Source organism: Bombus terrestris, chromosome 6 (assembly GCF_910591885.1).
Source record: "Bombus terrestris chromosome 6, iyBomTerr1.2, whole genome shotgun sequence".
NCBI lineage: Eukaryota > Metazoa > Arthropoda > Insecta > Hymenoptera > Apidae > Bombus > Bombus terrestris.
In genome coordinates, this window is record NC_063274.1 from 631,883 (window position 1) to 654,777 (window position 22,895).

General features: G+C 42.3%; 1 protein-coding gene across 16 annotated transcripts in view; it reads left to right on the forward strand.

The window, feature by feature from the left end:
* Positions 1-22,895, forward strand: part of LOC100645228 — a 190,581-nt gene that overhangs the window by 93,842 nt on the left and 73,844 nt on the right. For 15 of the 16 annotated variants that reach the window (XR_007224263.1, XM_048406407.1, XM_048406414.1 and 12 more), the window contains 2 exons: positions 17,729-17,777; positions 21,786-22,038. Coding sequence is in view for 15 of the 16 variants with exons in the window: in XM_048406414.1 (XP_048262371.1) it covers positions 17,729-17,777; positions 21,786-22,038 (302 nt within the window). In the remaining variant the exon portion in view is untranslated. Of the gene's footprint in view, positions 1-17,728; positions 17,778-20,884; positions 21,707-21,785; positions 22,039-22,895 lie in introns of those variants that run through there. The other variant, XM_048406413.1, reaches the window with a different exon arrangement.

The following is a 22,895-nucleotide window of genomic DNA, read 5'->3' on the forward strand; positions in this document are numbered from 1 at the left end:
ACCTTTATGCGCCTGATTTTCATTCTTCCATTTCTTATAGAAATATGATTTTATCGTATCTCACGGAGATATGCTTTTACAGGGAAATTGCACTCCTCGTGGTTGCATAACCGATTCTAAAATATTCCTCGTATACATTCTATAACGATATTGTTTGTATGATTTTCGCGTAGACGTTACTTAGACTGTCGCGTTGAATATATGGATATTTTATCGAAATTCAACCACGCTTATTTCTTTTTCAATTTCGTAGGGTATCGAATTTATTCATCGACATAATCGCGTCTCGTTCAACCATCGATAAGTTAGTAGTACTTTATAGCAAAATAATTCCGCTGTATACCGTTCGCTTTATTCATCTCTGTTTCATCATTCGTAAATAGCAGCTATTTAGCGAATAGAAGAGATAAAAAAAAAAACGATAAAAGAGAAACACAGAAGAAAAAGTTGAAAGAGCTTGCTTTTGACCTATTCGGAGCGTCGCGGCGTATCTCCGCTCGAATCTTCTCGCGAAGAGATGCAGGATAGATTACGGAACAGAGAAATGAGTAAAGCAACGAACAGGAGAGAACAAATCGATGCACGTAGCTGAATCTAGGAGATACGGCAACTTTCTCAGAGATAAAGCATGGTGGCACGGTTGTTTCGCACCGATAAACGGCTCTTGGTTCCAATCGTACTCGCGCGATCTAGTGTTTAGTTTCTTAATCGCGTAATTTAAAATACACACACCAAGTCGTTTATCTATATACGATAATCAGATCGTAGCAATTGTTGGAAATCGAAAATCGAATGAACCTTTTTTCTACGGTTAAAGCTTCTGTAAACTTAAATAAAACGTATGTCGTCGTGTATTTTAGCGACCAGTTGCGGAACGTTGATCGATCAAATGTTGATCGAGCTTTGCCAAGCGTGGTGCAAAGAATTGTATTGCGTAGAGCTGCGCTGCACCATCATATTAAATAACAGAGATGCAATGGAATTCGTGTGCGAGAATAAAGATTAGGTTTCCAGCTATCATGGCCCAAAGGAGAGTCGGCATTGTTTCCAAATAAAACCGAGTTCCATCAGCATCGATTCCGAAACGGCACGCTGAACAAATTGCTTTGATTTTTCTAAAAAGACAGAGACACAGAGAGAGAGAGAGAGATATTCCCACTTTTAGGAAATAAGATCTAACTTATCCGGTTGCAAAGAAGATGGTTGCAAACGAAAGAGACTCGAACGAAAGGAAGAGAGAGAGCAAATCTATTTTGCTTTGATATCGTATTTTTTGGATTTGATGAAAAAAAAACACGTTTGCACATTTGCACTGAAAAACATGGACAGGAATTTGCAATTTGTTGTTCATGGATGTTTACAGGATGTAGCGATACTCGACGATATTTGGCACGCGACGTTGTTGCATTTGCTTTCGTAAAATCACGAAAATCGATAACAGAATGTGTACAGAATGGTATTGCTTGGTTTCTACGATATTACCGGAAGCAGTCGATGAAAAGGACGATGCTCGAATTGAAATAAAGAATTCCATCGATGCTAAGCTTTCGACTTGCGAAAAATTAGAGGAGATAGCATCGGACGACCGAAAGAAAAGATAAAGACCGTCGAGAAACAATTATTCTCAACTGTGAACTTTTATATTTAATTCGATATATCGCACAATATGGATTAAGTAGCTGTTTGTTTCGACGGACGGCTTTTATCACGGCAATTCATCAACAGAATGTACATTATGTCCTGTAACACATCTAATGAAATATTCAAGCGATGCGAATATCGTAGCACGTAATTCGTTACGAGTTCCCTCGTTTCATTTTGATGTCTGAACTGCGTATTTCCTGGTTTGTTGTACACTTATGAAGAATTAATTACCGTGAGCTGTACATCGTGAATCTCTGATACATCTTTAGGTGTATTCGCGTAACAAAGTTGGGACCGTTTATCACTTTTACGTACGATTCGACGACCAAGTAAATTTACCGTAAACTCGAAGAAAATAAAGAAAACATTTCTAATATTTTCACGTATAATTGCAATTATACGAAACGAACGTTAAACTACGTCGCTAAAACGTAGGCATGTTACTAAACAGGTTTTTATCATTTCGATTTTAGAGAGGATAACGACGTTACGTCGAGGTCAGACCAGGCGTTTAATTTGAATTCACGAGAAACAAATTGACCAATAGCGAACGCGCAGCTGTCGAACAAACTTACAGGATTCCGGAGCACATTTATGCATTCGACCCGTTTGGGTACAAATGACCATCGAATTAAGTGTTAACGAACTGCAGGAAATTTTCATCGTAATTTTAACGAATCGAATAGCGAAGCGGCACGGCCAAATCGGCTCTACTTATTAGAGGAAATGGTGAACTAAAGCAGCGATTATTATCATCGTCGGTAATTCGATCGTAGCTCGATGAATCGAATATTTTTAAGCAGCCAAGTGGAACGAAAGTTTGAAAATTCGAAGCAAGACCGAAGGATCATCTTCGAATAGCTGGATTCTCTTCGCGTTAATCAACGATTTCAAGCCACGACTGAAAACGTACTAACCCCGATAGATGTTCAACTTCGCTCGGATTAACGCGCAAAGTTTGCGAAGAAGGATTTGTTCTCGGTTTCCCACTGCTCTGTATTCCATTCGCTACGCAGACCGGTTTCGACAAAATATCCGATAACTCGCTTTCCAATTCGATTTGAATTATAACGGCGTTTCTCCATTAACGCTTCAAAGATCGTCCGAGTTTGTTGTTTTGTCAGCCAGTCGAATTGATTTAATTTGCTTCTCCATTATCCCGTTATTAAACTTTCGTTCTGCTTGTTCAACGGATTACATTGATTCGTAGAGATTGAAATTATTTTTTATCTAGAACTTAGAAGAGATCGATATCGTCGAACGTCACGAAGATTCGATGCTCTGTTAATCGTATGGGAAAAATTATTTTGCTATATTCGCGCGTATCTACCGTACAGTGGTCGATAAGACAACCGCGGGAAAGGTTAAACGACATGGAACGGCACGGTCTACGTTTATACCCTGGCTCGTAAGAAACCATCATATTTCACGTGTCACGTATAACGCAGCACCAGCCGGCGTTTCTATATCTAGTAACGAAGACAAAGCAACGAGCATTCCCTAAGCTCTGAAACTTAGCGTTGACAGTAGCAATATGCACTGATGTATCGCGTCGACTTTGTCTTGATAATCCCATCAGGGCGAACGCAATTATTCGATCTTCAATTACAAATTTACCTTTATCTATCGATGGGATTAACACGAAAATAGTTTTCTTAGGTATTCCGAACAAAATTCAAGGATGAAAAGTTCCGCGAGATTTCGATATAAACAAGAAATTTCGAATTCTTCTCGAGTTTGTAACGGCAAATTTCCGTTCACGCGGTACAATCGACGTCTGTAGGCTACCACACTGGAACCGAGTTCACCCTACGATTCTGTCACGTATCGACAAGAATAAGGTAATATCTCTGTCAGTCGGACATTCAATACCTCGTCTTTATCGTCGTTCGTTTCCTCATACGGTTTCATTTCAAATTATCCGGTATCCTGTCTCGCCACTTATTTCGCCAATTACGTGGTTCGAGTATGTTTCGGTCTGGAAAGACGAGCCGGAGAGAATGCAAAGACGGGAGAAGAAAAAGAACCGCGAGTCGGGCGACGGACGGAGAGACGGTAAAGGAAGGCGAACAAAGTCGGCTTTATCGACTAGTCCGGCATATCGAAGCCGGAGAGAGGCCACACCCTGTGAATCGCGGTTGTTTATGCCCGACTGTTCGTAATTCTCGCGGCGTGGCGGCAATTCGACGGCCTCGCCAGGGAAACGCGCGTGGAAACCGATACCGAGAAAATTATGAAAGTTCCACGACTGCGAGAATCGTGTGCGACTAGAGGTTAGAGGGTTGAAATATCACGGAGCGTTCAGGAAGTTATGTCTGCAAGGATCTGGAGCTACGATTACTTTATCTTCGCGAGGTGAAATAAAAATTGAAACCGCCGCTGCCTTTCTGTTTCTTGCAGCGTTATTTGCTTTTCGAGCGATATTTTTACGTAGGCGGTACGGGCTTCGAGTCTAATCTTTGGACGACGGTTTTATGCTATTGATAATACACGATAGCAAGCGATAGTTTACGTATTCTAATTGGAGATAGGAAAATAAGGAGATTTACAGTTTTACTCGATGGCATATGCGTCGATTCGTTTATACGCGTCGAATCGACGTAATCTTGGCAAATTGGTATTCGAGAAACGCGACGTTGATGGACGGTACAAAGGAATCGTTACACCTTTGAACGATTGCCTCGTTCCATTTAGAAATGAAATTTCTGCTCTGTATCTTATTAACACCAACCACGCATCTATCGAATATATCTATTTGAATAATCTCCCATTGACCCGACTATTACGAACGACTATAATCCCTGTTCTCCGCTTTCCTTTCGTTCTAGTTTTCCCGACCTCTTCCCTCGAGCCATTTCTCTGTTCTAAACCCTTGAAAGTCGGGCGTTGCCGACTCACCACCTGGTGAAATTCCAGGGAACGAGGGCGTTTCTGTCGACGCACCGACCAATTCTTTTCGCGTCGAATTTCCGCGGTGGAAACTTTCAAAACGCGTCGACGTCGGAGTTCTATGGAAGAAACAGTAGAGGATAGAAGTCATAGAAGACGCTTGGTCGTTTGGAGAACGGGCCCGATCCAGTTGTATCCTCGTTGGAACATCGAATCGCTAGCGCGTTATCGGCCGTGTGCGCGCTACCGACGCGCGAGCTCCCGTTCGGAAGAGAACGTCTCAGCCAGGATTACGCGGGCTTCCGAGCCGCGAGCGAAAATATTTGCGACTTCTCACGGGAAGCCTCTTTCGCACTCGCCTATCTATAGTCTGTCGTGACTTTTCTTTCGCTCTACGACCTCCACCCTCGCTTTCTTCCACGTTTCTCCTCCAAGCGGAAAGTTATACGCTACTCGAAAATTTTTGCGAGAAACCACGTTTCAATGGACCGGGGATATTTGTGTTTTTCTTTCTCCGAAAAATATACCATCGCTTATTCTCCAACGACGTTTAACCTGTTTTTGGGGACGTAGGTTCGAGCGATTCCACAACTTGCATTATGAAAATAGCACGGGAGTCTTGTTTTCTGTAGAAATATATTTGATTGAAAAGAAGGACTCTGCTGCTTCGATACATAGTCAAAGGTGCTTTTATGAAATTTTCGATTGCTTTTACGGAAATCGGTTTTATCGAAAGATTAAATCATTTTGGTTCTTCTTTTCGAAAGCGTAACATCGATCGCACGAATAAACACGATAAACGCAAAACGAGTTATTTTCCAATTATTGGGTACTTGTTTTTTTATTTATAACATTGGTTCTCAACATTATCGAGGATATAAATAATAGTAATATAATTACAACATAATAGCAATAAATTTTCGTTGCAACCAAATTACTATACGCGCGACCATTCGCGTTTATCATCGTTTAAGTTCTGTATTTACCTTTACTCGGTGAAACGACGGTTTGGGGAAAAACGAGACTAAAGAAAACAAAGGAGGTCATTGGAAAAGTCAGAGAAAATAAGGAAATACAGTTGGACAGGGAACGTTCCACGGACTGATCGGCAAATGTGCATCGACGTTTACCAAGCCCCGGCGAATCCCTGAAAGATTTACTCCTGATAGAAAAGTCAGGAAACGGCAAGAAATATCGAACAGAAGCGAAAATGCAAAAGTATGCAGGAAGAGGAGGAAGGAGGCGCGAGGCTCGTGTAAGGAAGTAGATACGGCGCGGCATCCAGTGACGGCATCTGCCATGCGCCATCTCTGTTTCGTTCTCCAGAAACGTCAAACATTACGATATGAAAGTATACATTTTTAAGCAAGATTAAAGCTACTCTGTTGTCCTATCGTTACTTTCGCGTTGAAATATTCAGCCTTGCACGATGTCTCGTTCTCTCCTTCTGTTTCATCGGGAGCTTTTTAAACCAAAGGTTACCTTTTTAGACCAAAAATGTGGTGTAAAACCTCGGATCAAGCGACCGATCTGCGTATGCAAATGTAAAGCAGCTCGTTTCCATCATTTTCACGCTCATTAAGGGATAATAAATAAGAATTTAGCAGCCATGTGCTCGGAGTGCACGCGATATCGATCGGACGGTCAAACATTCGTAGCTGATAAATCGTGTATTTTTGTCCAAATTTTATGCGGAAAATTACAATTCCATCCGTGGAATGTCGGCGTTTACCGTGTCAACAGTTCCCCGACCTGTTACACGCGCCAATTCATTCGAGAATATTTGCGAACGAGTTTCCTTATTCGAAAGATCTACCCCAAAATGTTTAATATCGTTTACTGTCGTAATATCTTTTATACGATAAAAATGGAATTTATATATACAAACGGATTATAGAATTTTATGCTTGATACTGTCAAGAAATCAGAGTTACAAACGTCCAATCAGTCGATCCAAATTCAAAAAAGCTTCGCGGTGAAAACTCTTTTACCTATTTTATGCAAACGATCGTCAATAGTAATTGATCGATCTGAAGAACTTAATCATCGCAAAGCGTTAAACGACCTACACGAACGACTAACGAGTAAACGTAGAACAACGAAATCCGTATCGTTTTTCAGATCTATTTTCTTCCGTTGAATTTTGTTGATTATTCGGAGAAAGTCGCGACGTGCGCCGCAAAATGTTATAGCATTCACCGGTCGTTTAGCCGCATTACGCGCGCGAATTTGGAGATCGTCGAGTGTGTGCGCGACCGCGTTCAACGATGGAACTGTGGCGCATCGTGGTGCATAGCGCCGACCTAATTTCCCATGCGAATTAAGACGCATCGAAGCCCGATCTCGAGTACGTGAGACGCGACTGTACGATGACATCGTTCCCCACATTTACTCCCGCTTAGTTTCACGTTGAATCGCGATCATCGTTTTTCTTCGATCGTCTGGCACGTTCCAAAAACTGCAATGTCGTCGATGCGAGACGAGACGAGGCGACGCGACGCGACGCGCCAGACAATGGCGGAGATTGCTGCATAGAAGATGAATCGGGGAGGAAACTAGCCGTCGATCGAGGCTGGCCACGTTCTTCGGTCGGACGTTATCGATAACCAGGCCGGCGGTCGTACCGGTGATGTTCCCTGGACTGACGGATTAACGCGACGAAGAAGGGGAAACGATGCCGGATAGGGAGCATTGCGATGCTCTTGCGTGTTCGACGATAGGCGAAGACGATAAGCGTTAACGAGTTTTCTGCTTTTCCGAATGCTTTTTACTTTCTTTTATTCGAGCAATACACTGGTATATTCGATTAAAACAAATATACGTAAAATTATCAAATTCGAACAGATATAAGCAGGTGGCTCGTTGTTCGTAATTCGCTTCATCCGCTATATTTACTCTGGCTCAATGTATGTTAATCCATTTGATCTATTAGTTACTCCAATACGATAAAACACAATGATTCTTGTTTCACTGAACGCATAAACCAAACTAGTCCGACCAGAAAGTACTCGAACCTCGTTCACAGCCAGCCTATGTTTCATTTAGAATTTCACTGAATATTTTCATAGATATCTCGTTCAGCCGTGTTTCACGATTGATTATTGATAATCATATCCGGCATGAAACGATAGGCGAACGCTCTGACGGGACCGTTAATTTCGGATAACAATTTGCTATGCCACGAGCCGCGCAGGTAACGAATATCGGCAATTATGCAGGTGGTCAAGTAAACAGCGTAAATCACCGATTTCGAGACGCGATCGTAACTCTCCTCGGGAACGATATCACCGTGTCAAAGTGCTGTAATCGTCGTGCCGAACGAAGCCTGCGATGAACGAACGGATTGATATATCCGATCCAATTTTGTCAGCTTATCGTTCTCGTTAGCCACGAATGTGTATAGCGCAAGCGAGACGTATGACGCTAATTTTGACAACAGAAGAAACGAAAGCCATAGAATAGAACCCTATAACCTCTGAAGTTCGGATCGATAAAATTCGTTTTGGTATAACGTCTTTCGTGCAAAGTTAATTTTAACGTCGGAGAGTATTACAACCATGAAGTAAAATAAATTTATCTTAACGTTTGTAATATATATGCTAGCAAGAAGAGGAGTTACTGTCTTTAGGAGTTACTCGCGAAGCTCCTCAGCCCGTTATCGATTTCGGTATGCGATACGTAGATTCAACGTCTTTAGGTTGAATATTGCGCATCTAAAGTCTAAGATCTGAGCCTGTTGCCCCTCTTGACTAATGACTACGATAAAGTTCAGATCAAAGATTTTCGAACGATTCTCCGAGGCACATAATCTACCACAGTTATATCACACAGTTATCTCCCGAGTTTCATTCGTGCGTTTTCCAATGATACGAGCAACGAAATAATTATCTTCCGGCAAGAACGAATCGTAAAAACGTACAAGATTAAACCTGAAATTCTTAGAGCTACGTGGTATCGAACATATAGTATATGTTCGCGTTTTAAACGTAAAAACGACATACTTTATTCCTCGTATCTACTATCATACACCAGTTTTATTACCAAAGACAGAAACACGCGTTAGATTGGTCTATCCGTTTAATCGATCTCTGACTTTGAATCATCCTGCACCGTCGCATCCGGTCCGATCGATCTCTTCGACGCAAAAGTACACACATTTCTGCCTTACGTTTCTTTCTTCCTCGGGTTTGATCATTTCGTTCGTTTCCGTAACCACGAAAATTTGAAGAGAACCAAAATGCAAAATAAGCCAAACTACGATGGGTTTGCTCGTTCCGTGCCTTTAGCCGACCTTGTTTTGAGTCAGAATGACGTAATGTCAGCGGAAGTAATTTAGTCTTCCTGCTTTGTTTAATCGTCCGCACTGTTGACTGAATTAATCGACGATAAAGGCGATGAAAAGTTCAACCGACTGAACTTTCGAATCGATACACTTTTTCTCCTTTCGAGTTATCGAATTATCGATTAGAGTCTGAAGTTAACGTTTAGAATTTTGTGGAATTGACATATTTTAAAAATTGAAATATTTATTCGATTTCAATTGTATAAAATAAAAGAAAATCTACCGAATGTGTTACAGCATCTTTACCGTTTTCAGACTGAAACGTGAGTTCTAACGAGCTGGAAATCAGCGACGATCTATTCGACTCTTCCAGTTTTATCGTCTTTCGGTGCCTCCAGCTCGCTACAAAACAATCACGAGGCGGATTCTACTAAAATCTCCTCTTCCAGACCTCATTTGTTCGTTCGGTCTGCTCTCCTGTTGGATTTATCATTCGCCGGTACGATTCGAAACAAAAGGACGAAGAAGTCGATCATTTGCATTGGCTCTCGAACGAACCTCTTACGCCAGGAGCGACGCTTTTTGCGCGCTCGGTGTCTAGTAAATCGCTGGACACCGAGTGCGCGATCGCTGGAAATTGCGAAGGAATGTCGCATCGTGCCGACCGAAGCTCCGCGGTCGTTGCACGCCTGATGAATTTCGTTCGCTTCTGATGCGCCGGAACGATTCAAACAATTAACGAAAGCCACGTTTCACGAACTTCACTGGTCATCGAACAGGAGACGATTCCTGCGAGCCATCGTTAGCCGTTTTCGTGTTATTATCGGCTTCGGAAATGGTGGCTCGCATCAAACGATAATTCTTCGATATTTGAACTGGAAAGCACGGAACGGAACTCGTCGAATTAATTGTGATTTGAGCGTCGTTATTGGCTTTTAGAGGTTCCGATGGAGGAACACCGCATGAAATAAGTGCTAATATTTGGTCGTTCGAATTCAAATTTTTATAGAAGAATAGAAGCGCGATAACTATCGATTCGGATCAAAGAACGATTCCGTCGAGCGACAATAATATAAAATAATAATATGTGAACGCTGAAATAAACGATGCATCGTTGACATATGAAAAATCACGTCGCGTAGGAAAGGTCGCATCGTTGCGTTGCGTTGTGATGGTCGATGCAGTCCGCGAAATCAGTTTGGAGGGACGCGTCGGCCGGCTTTCAGGCGAAAAATCGTCCGGCTCGCGATCGATTGATTTCCCCTTGAAGCGAACTGACCTTCCGCATGACCCTGCTCGCTTGTCCGCACACGCTACAGCCTCGCCTATCCCGCGATTAATAAAGTGCGATAGGCCGATACGTTTTACAGGCGATATCTATATATCTATACGTTCCATCGGTATACGTGTCTTTAAACGGCCTTTCGATTTAACTTCTTTGCTTCGTTTGCGCCCTCACGAAAGATGTTTTCTTTTCTTTATCGTTTCGAACGGTATCCGCGTTATCACGCGATGGCAGACAATAACGCTATCGCGTCGAACATACGCGAAAACGTAAAAACTTGTAACGAACGCTTAATTACCGTAGCAATTGAATAGCGGTCGAACGTCCGTTTAGCTAACACGCTGGAAGCTCGTCTAATTTCGAGGTGGGTTCGCGCTCAAACTACCTTTACGGTTATTACACCGAGCCTCGCTATTTTCCAAGAATATTACTGCTTTTAAATGACGCGTACGTGTTACGACGTTACGTGCAACCATGCAGTTTCCGTCGTTCAAACGTTCCGCTCGGTTCCAATTGTCCTTCTCTAGATTTTCCTTCAACCTTTTGTTCGTGGCTCGGTGAAATCCGACCAAGGTTTTTTAGTTTTCTCTCCTCGAAAATGAATAAAATTCACTTATGGAAAACATCGATATCCTAAAAATTATACTCCTCTCTTCGTTTATAACCAATGCAGCATATTCCCTTTCATTATATTCCACTATTTTATATTTTCACCATTGACTCGTTATTAAAAATATACGGAGCGTGACAAGGATATGAGCCGCACGTCCTCGAAAAAGGGGATTACTGCAACGTAGGAAATATTCGGTCACCTTCTTCCTCCCTTTTTCCTTAGATGAAACCGAGTGCTTCTTTCGGTATCGAGTTTAAGTAGCGCACACGACGTATCCTTTATGGAGGACTCGGTGGTACTTGAAATCGCAGAAACTGTCAAGCGTTTGGCTTTTCACATTCGACGTTGATAACTAAATTTGTGTGCGACTTAAATACCGTCGATGTTGTCGAGATTTCGCGGCATATATGTATATATGTACGTGTACGATAGCGGAGAAATCGATTCATATAACGACACTCGGATTTTTCCTTTGATTCCTTCTCCGCTCGAACCGAGCACCCAAATACTCCACGTTGACTAAACGAACACACGCCTATGGTCTCTCATTTGCCAACAAAGTACTCAAAGACCGTTCCAAACGCTGTTCCAATTCCGTTCGAAGGTTCCGTTTCTCGCTTCATTTGGCAAAAATAGAGAATCGCAGCAACTTCTCCTGCACCAAAAGAAAACGATGCGAGCACCGATTCGAACGTTCGCGTGTAATTCCATTTGAAAAGCTGTTTCATTTAGCGATTTAGGTAGCAACTGCTGTTGGTTTCTCGGCGTTCGGTTGGAGTCGGTACACGCGTTTTCTGGTTCACGAGCATTCATCGTCGTGGCTAGGTTGCTCGCCGCTATCTAAATCTTGACGGCGACAGAACATCCCAGCCAGCATCGTTGCGAGCTAGCAACCGAGCGAGATCGTTACGCGGCGTTTTATCGACCGAGCGACCACAGCGATCGCGAACAAAGCGAACAAAGCGCAAAGAGGAACACGGTGAATCGATTTCTCTCGAGTCAACGGTCTCCGAGCGATACTTCATTTTCCCCGGTAAAATTACGGACAGAGAGATATTTTGTTTATCGAATAATTTCGCACGTGTTCCCCAGGTAATGAAATTTTACTTTAGAATAATGAATTAATTACTTCTTTCCTTCTTAATACCAAAACATTTCTCGTAACATCTGCCAAAATGCAACCTTTTATCGTTATTCTCTTTAATTAAGGAAGAAATGAAATTTCCAGAATTTTCAGGGCAAAGGAAAATGAAAGGAACATTACGAAGTGAAAAAAATATTGTGATTTGGTTTTTATTTAAAAGTAGCGTGTCAGCTCGCCGATAATAGAGGATGTTAGTTTGGCGAGATGCAGAAGGTTCGCGTAATTCGCTCGAAGACGGTTCTCGCGACAGATACGAGAATATTATCCTGAATATTATCGGAAATTCAGCCATCAGTCGCGTCGGCAATTTATTGGCACGAACCATCGTCGCATATAACTTTTATGGTAAAGGCCGCTGCAAAAATACACTTAAATGTACCTATGCACGATGTAAATAACGATGTTTCGCGGTCGATGTAACGTAATTCTTATCGCAATTTAAAGGAGAATATCAGGATAGGAACGGTATTGTTTTCATAGTAATTTTATCATGCAATATACGCTCGACCGACCCGTCTAGTAATATTCGTATTATGAGCTCCGAAAATCTCTCATCGAAGATATTGACGATGATTACGTATTTCCTTTCCGTTGCGTGAAATTTGCTCTCGTTTCCTTTTTAATATATCAAAGCGATAATTTATTATAACGCTACGCATTGTATCGCGATGATATATCTATGATAATCCAGTTTATTCGATGCTGGTTCGTTATACGTGTACTATTTGGTTGGACCCTCCAATTACACAGATGAAAGCCAATTTGCACTGAAATTTGATTAAAAATCTGAAATACAAGATATGAATAGAGCCTGTGCGAGCATCGATTTCAAGAGAATTAAAAGCCTGGCTAAAGGGTCTCTTTAAGGGAAAGCGACCTGTCTGCGATCAAAAATTGTTATCTGTTTAATTTGTCGATAGAAAATGTGCTGTCGTATTTTTGCTCAGATGTCACCGCATCGTTCTCGAAAGCACGCGAACACGCGAGAACTTCTGTTTCTTAGAACAAAATTCTTCCGTTTTAGCGACATATGTTACAAAAAATCACAACTAATCCAACCTCTTTTATTAGATATTTCCTTGTTTTAAAAACTGATTTCCGAGCGATTATCGCAAATTTTCGTACGGTAAAACAGTTTATCCAGAAACACGCAAATCCTGTATCGCTTACGGTACAACACGGAAATATCTCGGTATAATGCCCCTTATTAATACCTTGATTAACTTTCGTTGGCCAAATTCCCTTATTTCGCAAGCCGTTCCACGTTCCGCGTGCCGAACGATGCACGATGCACCGAAATATTGCCAGGGTTCTGTTCTGTACGAGACCGAGCGCCCGATACGATAAATTGCACGAGATTTCCTCGACCGCGATACACCGGACCCCGATTTAACCACCGGTGTATCGTATATTACCCTTAATTGTGAGTCGAACGCGTGAAATAATCGCAAAACCGATCGGAATGGATCGTCTCTCTCCCAGTTATTTCATAACCGAATCGTACACCTAAAAATCCATGAATTTTCACGCGAATTACAAGAACACTCGATATTTATTCGCTAGAAATTACTTATTAATCTCCATGGTTTTATGTTACGTAAACTGGCGCGGCGTGAATAAAGTGGACGAGGCTTATCGGCAACCAAGGCTGCAAGCTGATGACCCTCGCTCACCTTAGTTAAATTCTCCATCCATCCGATACGAAATCAGAGTAACGAACGAGCTGCTGTCGCGATCCCGCGAATTTTACACGTATATACAGGTATCGCTAGCACGTATAGTCACGCGAAAGTTCACGATCGCTGCCGATACCTATGCTACAATGCATACCGTATGAGTTTCTTAATGTAGGAGCGCACGGAAAATTGTTTTTATTTGTGAAAATTTGTCCAAGCTGAACAAAATTCGTATTAGACTCGATTTCCATTTATTTCGATCTAATCCGTAGAAATTTTGGGTCGTGCAAACGTTCTCATCGTAGAAAGCTTGCTGCTTTCGCAAATCTTTTTCGTTTTCTTTATCGAGGCAACCCGAACGATTCTTGGATATAGCATCCAAAGGAAATTTCATGATCGGCGGAGGTTTGTCACAACAACGGCAACGAGAGACGATTCTTTTGATCCAACTGCCTCGTGGGGGAACGACTCGCATGAAAAAGTATATATCTAGAGCGATTTCTTAATGAAACTTCAATTATGCCTTAATTTTCGTGGCTCGAGCAAATTCAAATCGAAGATATTCTAAATTATACCTTGCTACTCCCTTTGCTAATCGAAAAAATTCGCGTCGCGTTCCTTCATCTTCTACGTTGTCTTGTTCGAAGTCTTGCAAGAGGCTGGAGTGCAAGTAGCTTGCCTGTAGTGTTATCGAACGTCCGCTCGTTGCACCCATTCTCAAAGAAGAGGTTAAGAGACGAGAGAGACGAAGATCGTTGCACGTCGCGTCGCGTCAGCGTACGTAAATAAAAAAAGGCCGAGGTATTCGGCAATTTGCGCGCGAGCATCGCGAACAAGCTCTTTCTTTTCAGATGTTTCTCTTCTGAACCGAGCTTTTTGTAGAGACACTCGATAAATTTTCAATGACATCAGCGCGAAACCGTCGCTGCTATTGTATCTGGAAATCAGGTCACGACGGCTGCATCCACTGACCGGACCAGAAGCTGAGATACGCGATAATCTGCTTTTTAAATTCGTTACCTCGCGAGCACGATGTTTCGCCGAAGGTCGGACGATAAAGAACTTTGACATTCTCGATATGCGTATGACGTAGAAAATGAAAAATATTTTTCTATTTAACGCGTTATTTGCAAAATGTCGTTGCTCGAGTTTTTCGGTATAACCGTTGCGCTCCAGGAACAATCGATTTCTTTTTATTCGAAAACACGTGATCGACGGCCAAAAATAAACGAAAAAGCGCTTTTGGCCGATTTGTAAGAAAGCGCGACTGCGATAAAGACCGATATATTTTTCTAAAACTAGCGCGTAGCGTATGTATGGTATACTTTTTACATATGTATTAATTAAAACGTTACGTACAAAGCCGATAAGTTGACCAATTTTTAGAAATCCTGTTCTACGTTGTTTCTAGCGAACGCGAAAGAAACCGTAATAAAGGAACATCGTTGCAATTACGGTTTAATAAAAACGAAAACGAATAGTGTACTGCAAATTGCCAACGCCGAGAGTTTTTGCGCGGAAGTTATTTCGAAACGACACGTCCGTGCGACTTTTCTTACGGAACAATGCCAGATTAAGCCAGATTACGTGGCGTAGGTAGAATTTCGAAGAAACGAGGGTGTTCGTGACGTTTCTTCCACGCATTACAGGCGCCCGGAAATTCAAGTCCTTGTGATTTCCCTCTCATCCATGGTAAACTTCCGATGGAGGAAGATGCTCTCATCCGGCGAAACTCCTTGCTGCATTTCCTTTTAGCATCCGTACGACGCTGGCATATTATTTTCCTCGTGTGACCATATTTTAACGACGTTCCTTCAAACCTATACCGTTGCAACCTTTATATTTTCATTACTTGCAACCGTTTCTCGAACTTTTATACCAGAAATATAAGATTATTCCTTTTTCTTTCAACTTGGACATCTTAGAAATTTGAGATTAAATATTTATCACCGAGAAATTTCGCGGTAGCGTGGAAAAAGCGAACAAGAATTTCTCAGCCGCGACGTCTGTGGATTTTGATAACCATTTAGAGCGACGTCTCTCGTACGATGCAACGTCACGTTTTTTTTTTTACAACACGAAGTATGTTTTTAATCGCTCACCATTGTCGAACTTCGACGTGTTATACGACCCTTCCTCTTCCTTTCTATTCTCGGCGCTGTTCTACTTCCCGCGAAACGAACATTAAAAAGGAATCGAAGATCCAGTCGCGCTACGATTGTTTCGTCAAAAATACATACAGGTCTCTTCGGTTTCTCGTACTTATATATATAAATTAATACAAAAGTACGAGAAACCCAAGAGAGTTATCGACCTGTATGTATTTTTGACGATTGCTTTTATATATATATATATACACACAAACAATAAATATTTGTATAATTTAATTGTATCTCGCACGAGTTCTTTTTCACGCTCGTGGGTTTAATAATTCATTTCGGTACAACGCGACCGAAGCTTCGCTTTTCTTCGAGAAAACCTGTCTTCCGCGAGAGTGCTTTATCGCTTTTCTTTGCGTTCGTTCCACATTACTTATCGTATTTCGATATTTTCTTCCCCCCTTCTGTTTCGTTAGATAGAAAATTGCGTAAACAATGGTGGAAAATTACCGGCTGTCCATTAAACGAACAAGCTTTTCGCGAAATAGGATTACCAGTGTTCTTGCACGTTACTTTCGAATCATTCGAAACGCGCATCGAATGAAAAGCTATTTCATTCCCTGTGTGGCGCACTTGGGAATATCAATATAGCAAAGTTCGATTTTGCAAATCCGCTGGAGATAGGGCAAATATAGGTATATCACGAATATGGTAATTGGGAAGTAATCGCTTTACAATATTACTTTTCTATCTATGAAGCGGAAAAGCCGTTTCTAAAAAAAAGAGGTACTTCTAGCGCCGGTTATTAGGATGCAAAACAACTTGGCGTTAGCAATTTTCTCGTTCTTTGCTTCGTTCCTATGTAAAATAGAAAAGCAACGGAATCGATTTAACGAAGAACGAAGCCTTTGAAAAGTGATTGATTACTCTGCATCAGCTACGATACACAGTGCCGAGTTCTTACCTTCCACGCCTTTATGAAAGTAACAGCCAGGCAATTTCCCAATTCGTGTAATCGTTACGTGTTACATTTATGACTGTCCATTTGTGATTCTTTCAATTTGATGGAACGAGTTTGCATTTTACGTTACGATTTAGAGGCGGATTTTCGACTTTGCGTTTTCGTTCACTCGCGGATTCCCTGTCGTTCTCGTGAAACTGATAGCAGATTCTCCGAAAATTTAAAATGCACGTAACAATTTAATGCCGTAACGAGATGGAATCGCGTTAATTATTTATACGTTTATAACACACCGATATTTCGGTGCTGCCGTTTGGATGGTGGTTGGATTGTCTCGAAAAATCTCGAGTAACGATAGGAGATCTTGTTCCATCTTGCCGAATATCTCGATTCTTTTTCCAGACACATTTTTATTACCTTTCGAAGCAAACGCGATTCTATTTCGATCGCTGGCCTAAAGGATACGAAGAAACGATAGCGGCGTTTCTGCCCGATTCTCGCGTATTCGAGGACGAGCCGGAGTTTCGTCGAGGAAAACGGAGCAGAGTCACCATTACGAATTAGCAGAGGAAAAAGAAACCCGTGTAAACGCGGTACGAAACTGAACGGTACGGGAACGGGATCCCTTTTCCCCCTAATTGACGAGCCGGGTCGCGCAAAGTGCTGTTCAAAGACTCGCAGTCGATTCCGTATGCACTACCAGCAAGGGGCCGAAGTTGTTAACATGCGTCGAGACTCGGAAGAGAAACAGGAAAAAAACACCGGCGAAAAGGAGTCGATAAAGGGAGCGGATACCGGTGAAAGGATTTACCAGTCGCTCCGCGTACATACTCGACTTGCGCGAAAGAACTCGCGGAACTTGAACACCCATTACCGAAAAGCTCTCGTATCTGAAAACTTTCAGTCGAGCAAACTGTCCCGGAAAAATTGTCCGCGACCACGAGCAACGTGTCTCCGTATACTTCTCGTTTTGAACGCGCGTAGTCCTGCGAATGGCAGTTGAAATTCTCCGGTATTTTAGGTTTTAACAGCGAATTATCCGATATGAAAGGTCGCTGATTCCGTTTAAAACGATAATTCACCCTTGAGATGTTAAGGAACGTTTTTATATGACCGATATTTTTTATTGTTTCAGGCTCGACCAGCCGGTGACCAGCTCGACGTCCGGAATGGACAGCAAAAAGGTTCGAACGAAACAGCTTCTTAAAATTATGGCCTTGAAACTTAATTTCACCTGCCTTTTTCTTCGATCGATCTATTCTTTGATTCTCATTCGTAACAGTAAACGGCGCGTACACGAGTTAGAAGAAAAGCGTTAAGAGTTCTATTAACTGCCGTTTCGAACAGACTGTCGGGCAAGATCAGGACAACCGGTAGAAGATGGTGCAAGTTGAAGGCGTCTCTGAGGGAGTTGCATACTTTCGTTGAAGTTGGAGAAATCGATACGTGTCATAGGGGTTTATGGCAGTTGTAAAGGTTTCTTCCTTCTCCATGCTGTACGATACGATACGGAACTCCGTGGCAGAGTTAACGATGTCGTTTGAAGTTAACGCGATTAAATCGACGCGATAAGCGGCCGAGTCTAATGCAGAAATCTCACTGAATTAACCGGCAACTTTAAACGTTTCCAGTTACATCGTTTGCTCCTCTAATTACCGTCTCGCGGTGCTCTTTGATAAACTGCTAGTCGCTGCGATTTAATCAGCTCAATTATTCGTGTCCGCACAGTTCCGCGAGTTCTAATGCAGCGATCAGATTAATCTTCGGATAAGAAATGGTAGGTTCAAAGACCTTGGTCTTGGAGGAGTCGTGATATCGCGAACTCGTCGACTAATAATTTAGGATCGTTAATGACTAAAACGAGATCGAATATACGGGAGATAGCACCAACCCAGCCACTGAACACGGCAAGATCCTTCTATCACCGTAAATTCATCGTCATTTCGTTAATTATTTTTTCATGTACTGTGGTTTATTGGCTTGCACGAAAGTGGTGAACGGTGAACCAAATATATCTATCTTCTTTCCTCCATTTGTTCTGGAAGCTTCGCTAAAATGGCGCGTGACAGCTCGTTACGTTTCTCCACAGGATATTGCCACCTTGAGTCGTAGAAAAGCAGCGACGGACGAATGCAAAACGCAGTAGCAATTTTGACCCGCCATAAACCGCTCCAAGCGTCGTTCTCTCCTCATTTACGCTAGGCAACCGCAGCAAAAGAAAGTCACATCGAACTACTTTCTTCCTTTTTTCGCGAAAAGAACTTCTCCGCCTCGATCCACCAGCGGTCGATGAAGTTTCAAACTCGCTTCTCGCTTCGAACCGCGTAGACGGACGATTCGTCGATTCGGTAGCCAAGTAGAAATTTAGCCGAGTAATTTTTTGAATTGCCATCTCTTTAACCCTGCGATTCAACTCGGTCGAATTTCAGGCTTGTCGTCGACGCTGCTTCCGCGGAAGAAAGTTTCTCGGTCGGTTTGTTCGGCCTACGAATCGCTCGGAATCGCGCGATCCTGAAGTTGCCGACGCGACGATCTCTCTCTCTTTCTTGGAAAAGAAGAATCACTCTTGTTTCTCCCGCGTTTGAGGCGCATCCCGGGAAACCACGAAGCGCGAAGACAACTGTTTGCTTTGCTTGCAGAAGCTCTGAATTTTCAAATCTAGGATGGGATGTACCGCTAGACAAAAGTTTGGAACTATTATGCTATTCGAGCACGTAGATGCGTTTGAAAGAAAAGAAACGACAAAGCAAATATTCTGCAACTAGCGAGAAAGACTATTTTAATGTTTTATCGCGGTTTGTTATTTTCTTAGAATTCGCTTCTTACAAAAAAAAAACTAGAATTTGAAAGAAGAATTTAAAAAGAACATTCCAATAATAATTGATTCTGGTGAACTATGATGAAACGCGAGTTTCTGCAATTAAGCGTATGTATATCGATACGAACTATGAGAGTAGTCGCATACCTTCGTGCGTGAACCATTCTAATCTCACGATGAATATTCATTCTCGTTTAGGCGGCGTATAACAGCCATAGGTCATATACAAGACGATTCGATGACTGTCACTGTCTCGTTATCACCGAATTATGGAAACCAATCCAGCTTATACGCTATACATGCGGTAGAAATGGCAGGACTCGACGTTTCTTTGCGTTATTATTAGCATCGGGAGAACTTACGAGAATCAGGTTTTTTTTTCGAATAAAATTGGCAGTGATACGCGTCGGCAGTAGTTGTCAGCTATAGCGCCAAACGTTCAGCAATTAAATCGACTTCCGGCAGCTCGATCAGTAAACTTTTTCCAACGAAACCAGCTTTATTGGCAAGTTGGTCGAGGAGATACGTTGTCGTTCCTTTAATCGAGCAAAACGATGAAAAAGCTTTCGTAAGGTTCGGCAACTAGGTAGACGGAAAAAGCTCGAAGAGAATGTTCCGGGAGAAACAACTGTTTCTCGGAAAGCTGGTCCACGGCCTGGAAACATGGAAAATAATGAAGAGCGAAAAAGAGCGAGGAGAAGAGACGATTAGGTACGCGTCGAGTTCCGCCTTAACCCTATAGCCAATTCGGTTTTCCCATGAAAATCAAAAGATCGAAACCCGCTGCTCGTTTGCTAAATTTTGCACGGTCGCTTACCGCCCGTAATATTTGGCAAAAAATTTGGCACGATTCTATTTGAGTACTAATTAAATATAATTATTAAGTACTATCAATTATTGGGTATCATTTCTTCGTATCTTGGTTGCTTCTCCTTGTATTCGGTCCTGAACAGACTATTCGATTAAAAAACGTACGTTTTACGTACGTTTAAAATATTTATTCGATATTGATGAACGTCTATTACAAAATTTATTCTCTGCTTCCTGTTTCTTGCGTCGTCGAACGTAGTTTAAATAATATTACGATTTCGCTTTATTTCCGACGAACGTGAGATTTTGCGGCTAGTTGATAAATTTTCCATAGGATGGACGGAATTTTCGCGCTAACTCGATCGGACAGGAAGCGGAAAAGCGGCTGCCGATCGGCTATCGAGAAATCTGTCGCTTAGGAAGCAACATGGCGCTGCACGACGTGCTACCTTGTCGACTGACCGGTATAAACGAAGTTACTCTCTCAAAACTGACCGTTTTGATAGTTCTCCGCTTCTCCATCCACTGGTTTTAACAAATTTCATCGATCAATCCATGACGGGAACGTTTCATCGAAACATTCCTGCCGTCTAGTCGAGTTTTCATTTCTCTGTGTATTACGCAAATTGTTTGTTTCAGAATGTCTCATGAGAAATCAAAGTTGTTAAAGTACAGGAGCTAAAGTAGTGATCGTACGTGGAAACGATAATAAAAACCTCCTTTCGGTTAGGAAGATCAGACACGAAAATCGATTTCCGAGGAGAAATTTCGAATAAAGGAGGTTTCGAAATATGACAGAAAAGTTGAATTTAGAGATTAACCGCTATCTCGGGCAGAATCGAACGAAAGCAGAGATTTGGCTACAAGTTACGTAAACATCGAAAACGAAGATTGGTCGCTAACCGCTGTCAGTTTCCCGATGACCTGTGGTGTGTAAAGTTTAATCGACAATGACGCGGTTCTAGTTTAGAGAACGGTTCTACTTAGTCGACCAATTGCGATCTTGTCTAGATATTTTGTGACGCGCGAAATGAACGAAAACGAAAATGATAATCGCCTGCAATTATCCAAATTTCCGGGAGCTGGTAATTATGTAAATTAGATCGAAATTTATCACACGGCATTAGCATGATAAATATTTCTATTATCCGCGGTGGGCTTGCCGCGACGCGGGTTAAATTGCCGTGTCAGCTGCTACATGCTTTATCGTCGTGTAATGCGCGCGTGATTTCTAATCTACAAAAATTTGACTGTCCGAAAGTTTCAATTTTGTTGATCCAAAACACCGTGGCGATTTTCCACTCGCTGTAGAATAAGACGCTTGGCACTGGTATTATCATCGTACCGCGTAGGAGGATTAGTCTTAAGCTCGTGTCACGTACCGCCATTTGCATGGCAAACTCTTACTTTCAACAACTTGCTTTCAACTTAGCCAATACGCGTCGAATCGACCGAAAACCATAGATTTGGTGGAAAAAGTAACGCGTACGTACGAACAGACTATAGAAGCAGCGTGGACTCGACGGAGAGACGAGTAGCATAAACGAAACTGAAATGATTGCAGGTTGTCCAGGCGGCGCCGCTCCCCGTACCTGTCCAGGTACGTAGCAAGAACGATGGCTCGGGGGTAGCCGCATCCGTGTCGGGGGTTCGCAGACGAAGCGGCTCCCAAGGTTTACGATCGCCCGCCGCGAAGAGGCCACTCTCCGCTCCCGTCGCCCTTCAAGGATGGCTACACAAACAGGGCTCCGAGGGGCTGATGCTTTGGAAGAAACGGTGGTTCGTCCTCTCCGAGTACTGCCTCTTTTATTACAAAGGTCAGACCTCCCACGTTTTCCTCCCTCTGGAATTACGTGTCGCGTTCTTTCCACCGAAAAACCTTTTCCATCTTTTACCCTTTAGCCTTTTTCTTTCTCTTTCTTTTTCCTCTCGTTTTGTCTTTGGAACGAACCAAGACACAATTCCCAACGCGTTACACGCGACTCGTAATTCTAGTGGTTTCATTGAGAATACCCGCTGCTTTTTCCCTTTTGTTCCTCCTTTCTCTCTTTTCCAAGTTTTATTTAGTCGTAATAGTAAATATGAACGAGGAAAAATCTCTTTTTTCGGAAGCACAGTGTCTACGTTCTTCGCGTTCAGTTACTTTCCGTTGTAAATCTCCCGAACTATCTTTCGTTTGTTTCTGTCCATGGAGTTTCGACTAAATTTTTAAGCAACACGTTCTTCCCCTAAAAAATTAAACTATTCTTCTCCCAATTTTTAGTCTCTTTTCTACGAACTTTGGTTCCAAAGTAGGAACATAGTAATTCTGCTATCTCCCATTTATAATATGTGACGCGAGAAGTAGCACGAGCTAGTCACTGGTCGGACAGCACCGGATAAACGCATAATGCAAGTAGATTCGCGTCCGGACGTAATATCTTCTTCCTCTTGTTGAACTTTATCCCGTTCTTTCTTTTCTTCGTTTCCAACATCACCGCGGATATACGCGCAATTAACGTTTCGCCGAGGGGATCCATATGAAATTAACAATTTTCCTTTCCCTTTATGTGTCACGCGCAGGGGAGAGTTGGCACAGCTTCAACTTTCCAGCTTTCTCGTTGTTTTTCAGCGTTGTTTTCACTCGCACAGCGTTCGCCCCGCCAATTTCCGTTCATTCGATTGCTATTTCCTC